The 10000-nt window shown below is 38.8% G+C and overlaps 1 protein-coding gene across 4 annotated transcripts in view; it reads right to left on the bottom strand.

The window, feature by feature from the left end:
- Positions 1-1192, bottom strand: part of plch2b (phospholipase C, eta 2b) — a 27700-nt gene extending 26508 nt beyond the window's left edge. For all 4 annotated transcript variants that reach the window (XM_062037590.1, XM_062037592.1, XM_062037591.1 and 1 more), the window contains exon 1: positions 743-1192. In XM_062037590.1, the coding sequence (XP_061893574.1) occupies positions 743-1064 (322 nt within the window). In that variant the 5' untranslated portion in view covers positions 1065-1192. The remainder of the gene's footprint in view (positions 1-742) is intronic.
- Positions 1193-10000: the final 8808 nt, after the last annotated feature.

Genomic DNA, 10000 nt, shown 5'->3' with positions numbered 1-10000 from the left:
TTGATTCTATGCACATTGGTAGGTGGTGTGATATTCATGCTAGTTGGTTATCAATTTTGACATCTACAGTTCAATTTTAATGTTGGCAAGAATGAACTTGGGAAGTCCAGCGGGCCAAATTGTGGACGCTGGCAAGCTGTGGTTTTGGGGACCTGTGGACTAGTACATGCAAGTACCTGTGGACTAGTACATGCAAGTACCTGTGGACTAGTACATGCAAGTACCTGTGGACTAGTACATGCAAGTACCTGTGGACTAGTACATGCAAGTACCTGTGGACTAGTACATGCAAGTACCTGTGGACTAGTACATGCAAGTACCTGTGGACTAGTACATGCAAGTACCTGTGGACTAGTACATGCAAGTACCTGTGGACTAGTACATGCAAGTACCTGTGGACTAGTACATGCAATGCAACCTAGGACATGTTATTATGAGATTATAGGCTGCGTCACATTGGGATTTACATGCCAATCATGAGTTACACCTGTGGAGAACTGGACTGGGCTGTCAAAAATGGTGCTAGTTCCCTTTTGAAAGATTATTTTTGGATTGTTTTGTGTTGTTTATTTTAGTGTGCTTGTGAATGTGCGTGTGTGTGTGTGGGCAATCTGGAACAAGTCCATGTGACACGAGCCTGGCTGGTCATGTAGGCTAATCCCAAAGGATTGTCTCCACTCCATATGTCCGTTATTGCCTCAAGGGCCTCGATTGTCTCCTAATAAAAAGTGCAAAGTCTTACCGATCTGTCCCAGCCTCCATTGAGGCCGAGCGACCACGCTGCCCCCGATCCAGAAGAACTCCTCTGCCAGCCTGGAGATGGAGGCTTTGTGCCACAGTTTAGGCGAGCTCATGATAGACATGTTGGGGGAGTTCGGGGGGTTGGGCGGCATCCTGGGTCCGGCAGGTGAGGCGGCGCCCGACGAGAGCGAGCCCAGAGACTGGAAAGTGGTCTTTTTGGGGGAGAGAGAAGCCTGCGGCGGGGGGCTGCCACTCGTCCCCGGGGATGATGGAGACGCCATCCTGTTGATCCCTGAAGTGGACATTTGGGGGTGTTGTCCCATGAGCCCTAATGTGCCCTCTGACCTCTCTCCTCCTATCGGGGGCTCATCCTGGGAGCGGGTCCTCCGTCGGGGCACAGGTGGTCCGTGTACGTTCCCTCAGAGAAGGAGAGCGCAGCATGTGACCACCTCTAAATCTTCCTCAGGCGCTAATCTTGCCTTCATGGAGGGATTTTCCCGCAAGTGACAGGAAGGAGGAGCGAACTTTTACGACACAGCTAGAAAAACAACAACAAAAAAAACCCCACTTTTTTCAGAACATTTTATTGTATTTTTTGACAAGCCATTGACAGAAAAACAATAGGATACATGTCAGATGTTCTTTTTTTCACCCACTTTAAAAAAATAAACACCACACCTCAAATAATCACCTCCTTTTATTTCCCTGGTCCAGGAAAATAAAAAATAAAAATTCTGCCAGTAGATGGCAGTAATTACCTGTAAGATGAGAGCTGATGTGTGCAGAGTCTACATTGCATCTCTCAAGCTGAAGTGGACTTAAAAAGAAAAAGTGCTGACCCATAAATAATTAAGCACTGGATAAATCACACATTGTTCCTAGGATGAGGATTTAATAGAGTTATTTTGAGGAAAAATCTCAGGGCATTCAATCAATCGCAACTGGACTCTTGGAAGACGTTTAGCCTCTCATCCCAGTAGGCTTCATCAGTTCGTGCTCATAGACTGAGATTGGTCAGATCCCTAGTCGTACACTTAGATTGGTCAGATCTAGTCGTAGACTTAGATTGGTCAGATCTAGTCGTAGACTTAGATTGGTCATATCTAGTCGTATAATTAGATTGGTCAGATATGGTCTTAGACTTAAATTGGTCATATCTAGTCTTAGACTTAGATTGGTCAGATCCCTAGTCGTAGACTTAGATTGGTCAGATCCCTAGTCGTAGACTTAGATTGGTCAGATCTAGCCGTAGACTTAGATTGGTCATATCTAGTCGTAGAATTAGATTGGTCAGATATAGTCTTAGACTTAAATTGGTCATATCTAGTCTTAGACTTAGATTGGTCAGATCCCTAGTCGTAGACTTAGATTGGTCAAATCCCTAGTCGTAGACTTAGATTGGTCAAATCCCTAGTCGTAGACTTAGATTGGTCAGATCTAGTCGTAGACTTAGATTGGTCATATCTAGTCGTAGAATTAGATTGGTCAGATATAGTCTTAGACTTAAATTGGTCATATCTAGTCTTAGACTTAGATTGGTCAGATCCCTAGTCGTAGACTTAGATTGGTCAGATCCCTATTCGTAGGCTTAGATTGGTCAGATCCATAGTCTTAGAACTAGATTGGTCAGGTCCCTAGTCTTAGACGTAGATTGGTCAGATCCCAAGTCGTAGACTTAGATTGGTCAGAGCCCTGTTTGTAGACTTAGATTGGTCAGGTCTAGTCTTAGACTTAGATTGGTCAGATCCCTAGTCGTAGACTTAGATTGGTCAGATCCCTAGTCGTAGACTTAGATTGGTCAGATCCCTAGTCGTAGACTTAGATTGGTCATATCTAGTCGTAGAATTAGATTGGTCATATCTAGTCATAGACTTAGATTGGTCAGATCCCTAGTCGTAGACTTAGATTGGTCAGATCCCTAGTCGTAGACTTAGATTGGTCAGATCCCTAGTCGTGGACTTAGATTGGTCAGATCTAGTTTTAGACTTGGATTGGTCAGATCCCTAGTCGTAGACTTAGATTGGTCAGATCCCTAGTCGTAGACTTAGATTGGTCAGATCTAGTCGTAGACTTAGATTGGTCATATCTAGTCGTAGAATTAGATTGGTCAGATATAGTCTTAGACTTAAATTGGTCATATCTAGTCTTAGACTTAGATTGGTCAGATCCCTAGTCGTAGACTTAGATTGGTCAGATCCCTAGTCGTAGGCTTAGATTGGTCAGATCCATAGTCTTACTAGATTGGTCAGGTCCCTAGTCTTAGACGTAGATTGGTCAGATCCCAAGTCGTAGACTTAGATTGGTCAAATCCCTAGTCGTAGACTTAGATTGGTCAGAGCCCTAGTCGCAGACTTAGATTGGTCAGAGCCCTGTTTGTAGACTTAGATTGGTCAGGTCTAGTTGTAGACTTAGATTGGTCAGGTCTAGTCTTAGACTTAGATTGGTCAGATCCCTAGTCGTAGACTTAGATTGGTCAGATCCCTAGTCGTAGACTTAGATTGGTCATATCTAGTCGTAGAATTAGATTGGTCATATCTAGTCATAGACTTAGATTGGTCAGATCCCTAGTCGTAGACTTAGATTGGTCAGATCCCTAGATTGGTCAGATCCCTAGTCGTGGACTTAGATTGGTCAGATCCCTAGTCGTAGACTTAGATTGGTCAGATCCCTAGTCGTAGACTTAGATTGGTCAGATCCCTAGTCGTAGACTTAGATTGGTCAGATCTAGTCGTAGACTTAGATTGGTCATATCTAGTCGTAGAATTAGATTGGTCAGATATAGTCTTAGACTTAAATTGGTCATATCTAGTCTTAGACTTAGATTGGTCAGATCCCTAGTCGTAGACTTAGATTGGTCAGATCCCTATTCGTAGGCTTAGATTGGTCAGATCCATAGTCTTAGAACTAGATTGGTCAGGTCCCTAGTCTTAGACGTAGATTGGTCAGATCCCAAGTCGTAGACTTAGATTGGTCAGAGCCCTAGTCGTAGACTTAGATTGGTCAGAGCCCTGTTTGTAGACTTAGATTGGTCAAGTCTAGTTGTAGACTTAGATTGGTCAGGTCTAGTCTTAGACTTAGATTGGTCAGATCCCTAGTCGTAGACTTAGATTGGTCAGATCCCTAGTCGTAGACTTAGATTGGTCAGATCCCTAGTCGTAGACTTAGATTGGTCATATCTAGTCGTAGAATTAGATTGGTCATATCTAGTCATAGACTTAGATTGGTCAGATCCCTAGTCGTAGACTTAGATTGGTCAGATCCCTAGTCGTAGACTTAGATTGGTCAGATCCCTAGTCGTGGACTTAGATTGGTCAGATCTAGTTTTAGACTTGGATTGGTCAGATCCCTAGTCGTAAACTTAGATTGGTCAGATCCCTAGTCTTAGACGTAGATTGGTCAGATCCCTATTCTTAGACGTAGATTGGTCAGATCCCTAGTCTTAGACGTAGATTGGTCAGATCCCTAGTCTTAGACGTAGATTGGTCAGATCCCTAGTCGTAGACTTAGATTGGTCAGATCCCTAGTCGTAGACTTAGATTGGTCAGATCCCTAGTCGTAGGCTTAGATTGGTTATATCCCAAGTCGTAAACTGAGATTGGTCAGATTCCTAGTCGTAGATTTAGATTGGTCAGATCCCTAGTCGTAGATTTAGATTGGTCAGATCCCTAGTCGTGGACTTAGATTGGTCAGATCTAGTTTTAGACTTGGATTGGTCAGATCTAGTCTCAGACTTGGATTGGTCAGATCTAGTCTCAGACTTGGATTGGTAAGATCCCTAGTCGTAGGCTTAGATTGGTCAGATCCTTAGTCTTAGACCTAGATTGGTCAGAACCCTAGTCTTAGATTTAGATTGGTCAGATCCCTAGTCGTAGACTTAGATTGATCAGATCCCTAGTCGTAGACTTAGATTGGTCAGATCCCTAGTCGTAGACTTATATTGGTCAGATCTAGTCGTAGGCTTAGATTGATCAGATCCCTAGTCGTAGACTTAGATTAGTCAAATCCCTAGTCGTAGACTTAGATTGGTCGGATCGAGTCGTAGACTTAGATTGGTCGGATCGAGTCGTAGACTTAGATGGGTCGGATCTAGTCTAGCGGCTGATGCCAAAACCTGTCAAAGCCAATGACAGTTGTTGAAGTGTGACTTCCTCTTGTTAGCATTGAACGATTGCTGTGGATCGACTACTACCAGTCCAAATAGTCGGAATCCCCTCGTTAGCATTCCATTCAGTTGTAAACAAACGGCACAAAAACATTCAGTGACCAGAATGTTAGAAACATTAGGAACATTCTGTTATTTGTCGGAGGCTAAATTGCAGAGTCTTTTAGGAAAGGTTGAAAGGACGGTGTTGTATGTGGGAGGCAGGTGGTGTCGCCGACTACCTCCTCTGTTCAGAGATGGTTTTTCAACCTTCCCTCACTTCTCCTTCGTACCATCCGTCCTCCCTATCCAGAATCTGTCCATTTTAGTTCTCAAAGGTGTGGTGTTTCTCCCTGAGGTGCAGGTAGACAACTGAGTCTTGGCCTGAAGAGTTTGCTGGTCTATGCTGTGCCATGTGCCGGCTTAGTGGTTGTTTTGTTCCCCCAATGTATGACTCATTACACTGGATAGCATACACCACTTTGTTTTTGTGGGTGTGCGGTCTTTAGGATGCACCAGTCTCTATCTCAGGGTGTTGCCTGGTTTGAAGTGTACTGGGATGTTGTGTTGGTTCAAAATTCTTCAGAGTTTCTCAGATAGAACTGATACACATGGAATGACAATACTTTTGCGTCTGTCAACTTTTTCCTCTTCATCCAGTCTGTTCTTGTTATTTTTGGAACTGGATGCACTTTTCACAACGGTTTTGAGGGCTTCCCTCAAATGCCTATGCTCTTTCTCTTTGGCCTGTGGGTTGGTAGGAACATTATCAGCTCTGTGTTGTAGGGTTCTGATAACGCCCAGTTGGTTAGACTAACTGACAAAACATGAGAGGTGTCATGGCCACTCTACCAATATTTTAGACTCCTTTAGTAGCTGATGCAGTGTCGTCATAGCAACAACAGTCATGCTATTCTTCTTCTCTTTAGGGTAGAAGCATTTAACATTTAACTTGCACTTACAGATGTAGCGACGAACTGTAGTTACAGACAGTGGGTTTCTGAAGTGTTCCTGAGCCCATGTGGTGATATCCTTTACACACCGATGTCGCTTTTTGATGCAGTACCGCCTGAGGGATTGCTTAAGTGCAGCGATTTCTCCAGATTCTTTGCACCTTTTGATGATGTAACAGACCTTAGATGGTGAGATCCTTAAATTCCTTGCAATAGCTTGTTAAGAAATGTTGTTGTTAAACAATTTGCTCACGCATTTGTTGACAAAGTGGTGACCCTCGCCCCATCCTTGTTTGTGAATGACTGAGCATTTCATGCAAGCTGCTTTTATACCCAATCATGGCACCCACCTGTTCCCAATTAGCCTGTTCACCTGTGGGATGTTCCAAATAAGTGTTTGATGAGCATTCCTCAACTTTCTCAGTCTTTTTTGCCACTTGTGCCAGCTTTTTTGAAACATGTTGCAGGCATCAAATTCCAAATGAGCTAATATTTGCAAAAAATAACGTTTTCCATTTCAAATGTTAAGTATCTTGTCTTTGCCGTCTATTCAGTGGGTTGAAAGGGATTTGCGAATCATTGTATCCCGTTTTTATTTACGATTTACACAACGTGCCAACTTCACTGGTTTTGGGTTTTGTTCATACTGTATCTTTATTGTCATCCCTACTTATTTAGCAGCATATTTCATAGACATGATCAGGATTTTTGTGTCTTTCCTATATGTTTGTCTATATATGCAGTAATTACATAAGGAAAAACAATATATAGATGTAATTTGGAACAGCACCAGTACAACATGAGAGTTGTCCTGGCTGGTCCACCACAGTATTTTAGACCCGGAAAGTAGCTGATGTCGGGTTGACATGGCAGCGAGAGTGATGCTAGTCTCTTTAAAATTAAAATACACCTCCAATGTGTGTTTGGAAGTCTTTAATTTAAGATGGAAGTATTACATACTGTATCTTTATTGTCATCACTACTTATTTAGCATCATATTTCATAGACATAATCCGGATTATTGTGTTTTTCCAATATATGCAGTAATTACATAAGGAAGAAAATATATATAGATGTTATTTGGAACAGCACCAGTACAACATGAGAGTTGTCCTGGCTGGTCCACCACAATATTTTAGACCCGAAAAGTAGCTGATATCGGGTTGACATGGCAGCGAGAGTGATGCTAGTCTCTTCATAATTACAATACACCTCCAATGTGTGTTTGGAAGTCTTTAATTTAAGATGGAAGTATTACATACTGTATCTTTATTGTCATCCCTACTTATTTAGCAGCATATTTCATAGACATAATCCGGATTATTGTGTTTTCTAATATTTCTGCCTTTATATGCAGAAATTACATAAGACATTTTTTTTTAGATGTTATTTGGAACAGAAACAGTACAACATAAGCGTTGTCCTGGTTGGTCCACCACAGTAATTTAAACCTGCAAAGTAGCTGATATCGGGTTGACATGGCAGCAAGAATGATGCTATTCTCTTCATAATTACAATACACCTCCAATGTGTGTTTGGAAGTCTTTAATTTAAGATGGAAGTATTACATACTGTATCTTTATTGTCATCACTACTTATTTAGCAGCATATTTCATAGACATATTTCGGATTATTGTTTTTTCTAATATTTCTGCCTTTATATGCAGAAATTACATAAGAAAACATTTTTTTAGATGTTATTTGAAACAGAAACAGTACAACATAAGCGTTGTCCTGGCTGGTCCACCACAGTAATTTAAACCTGCAAAGTAGCTGATATCGGGTTGACATGGCAGCAAGAGTGATGCTAGTCTCTTCATAATTGCAATACATCTCTAATGTGTGTTTGGAAGTCTTTAATTTAAGATGGAAGTATTACATACTGTATCTTTATTGTCATCCCTACCTATTTAGCAGCATATTTCATAGACATGATTTTGAATTTTGTGTCTTTCCTATATGTTTGTCTATATATACATTAATTACATAAGGAAAAAACATTATTGTATGTGTTATTTGGAACAGCACCTGGCTGGTCCACCACAATATTTTAGACCCGGAAAGTAGCTGATATCGGGTTGACATGGCAGCAAGAGTGATGCTATTCTCTTTATAATTGCAATACACCTCCAATGTGTGTTTGGAAGCCTTTAATTTAAAGTGGAAGTATTACATACTGTATCTTTATTGTCATTTAGCAGCATATTTCATAGACATAATCCGGATTATTGTGTTTTTCCAATATATTCAGTAATTAAATACTGTATATAGATTATTTGGAACAGAAGCACCACGGTATTTTTGACCAGGAAAGTAGGGTGATGCAGGGTCGCCATAGCAACAACAGTGATGCTATTAATACCAATACACCATCAATGTTGAGTACATGTTTTGAAGCCTATAGTTTGAGGTGAAATATGACATACTGCATCTTTACTGTCCTCCCCCTTGTTTGGAAGCACACTTTGACAGACACCCAGTAAAAAATACACAAAACTTTATGATTGACTTAGATTTTAATTGGTATTATACACATTTTCTGCAGGACGAAACCAAAGAACAAAGTAAAAAGCCTACATCCAAAGCAAAAGTACAAGAGCTATAGAGTAAGAACGTGTATACAGAGTGCTAAATAACACTGGAGCCAACAAATACTGATGATAAGACATACTGTACAAGTACGGCGTGGCTTCTACTCTACAGAGATTTGTCGCTTTTTGGTCTGTGGCATCAATATATAAATCTTAATATACTCTATTTATCGCAAATAAACTATCAGAATATTCCGCCTCTCTGATGGCTTCATGTGATGGACAAAGCAGGGAAAATGCTGGTTTAAAAATCCAAATATATATTTTTGGTTTCAAGTAAGGACAAAAAGAGGGAGCGAGCAACAAATATCTTATTTACAATATTGTGTTATTTACATCAGAGCAGATTAGGTGTTTAATTACTCCAACTCAATCATGTGACAGGGGGCAACAATGCAAGGTTCAAAAGTGCAATTCCTTTTTTTTCTCTTAAAGTAAAAAAATATATATCGTCATTGTGCATTTATATATATGTAGAAATGTTGTTCATATAAACGCCATTTGTTGATTTAAGAGCCCTAAAAATGAATGCTTTCAAATGAGCCATATAAATGTACCAAATACAAAAGCTGAGGTACCGCATTCCAAAGAAAACAAACAGCAATGTCTTTTTTTTCTTTTTTTTCTTTGTTAAAAGGACATTTATTACGAAAGAGTATTAAGGCCACACTGAAAAGAAAGACTAAATAATGCTGGAAATTTACTAGACTTACGTTGTATTCTTTTAAAATCGAATTATTATTTTGGGGGGATAAAAAGTGGTATATTTATATATTATATATTTCTTACTATTTTTTGTGATTCATATATTACACTTTGAAGAAATAATTCCATTATTAAAAAAAAAAAAAAAAGTCTAATTTTGAAATAATTCATGTGTAACAATGTCTACTTTGTGATAGTTTTTTGTTGAGGGAAATAGTCATATTTTTTAAATAAATGTTTAAAAAAAAAAGTGATTTATCAAAAACATTTTATCTTTTTACATAAGACTAATATAATGCTGGAAACTTACTAGACTTAAGTTGTATTCTTTTAAAATGTAATTATTTTTGGGGATAAAAAATGGTTTATGTATATTATATATATGTCATACAATTTTTGTGTGTGAATAAGTTGCATTATTTAAAAAAAAAGGTATCTATTTTTGAAATAATTTATGTATAACGTCGTCTACTTTGTGATAGTTTTTTGTTGAGGAAAATAGTCATATTTTTTAAAATATATATATAAAAAAAAGTGATAAAAAAAAATTGTTTACATACGACTAATATAATGCTGGAAACTTACTAGACTTACGATATATTCTTTTAAAATCGAATTATTATTTTAGGGGATAAAATGTGGTATATTTACATATTATACTGTATATTTCTTACTCTTTTTTTTTTTAAGGAAGACCAGTCATATGATTTATATACAGGTAATTACACTTAATAAATAAGTCGCATTATTAAAAAAAAATATATATTTTTGAAATAATTAATGTATAACAACGTCTACTTTGTGATAGTTTTTTTGTTGAGGAAAATAGTCATATTTAAAAAAAAATAAATAAATAATAATATGTAAGA

Source organism: Entelurus aequoreus, linkage group LG26 (genome assembly GCF_033978785.1).
Source record: "Entelurus aequoreus isolate RoL-2023_Sb linkage group LG26, RoL_Eaeq_v1.1, whole genome shotgun sequence".
Taxonomy (NCBI): domain Eukaryota; kingdom Metazoa; phylum Chordata; class Actinopteri; order Syngnathiformes; family Syngnathidae; genus Entelurus; species Entelurus aequoreus.
The sequence above is the reverse complement of the archived record's forward strand: the minus strand, read 5'-3'. Positions and strand labels throughout refer to the sequence as shown.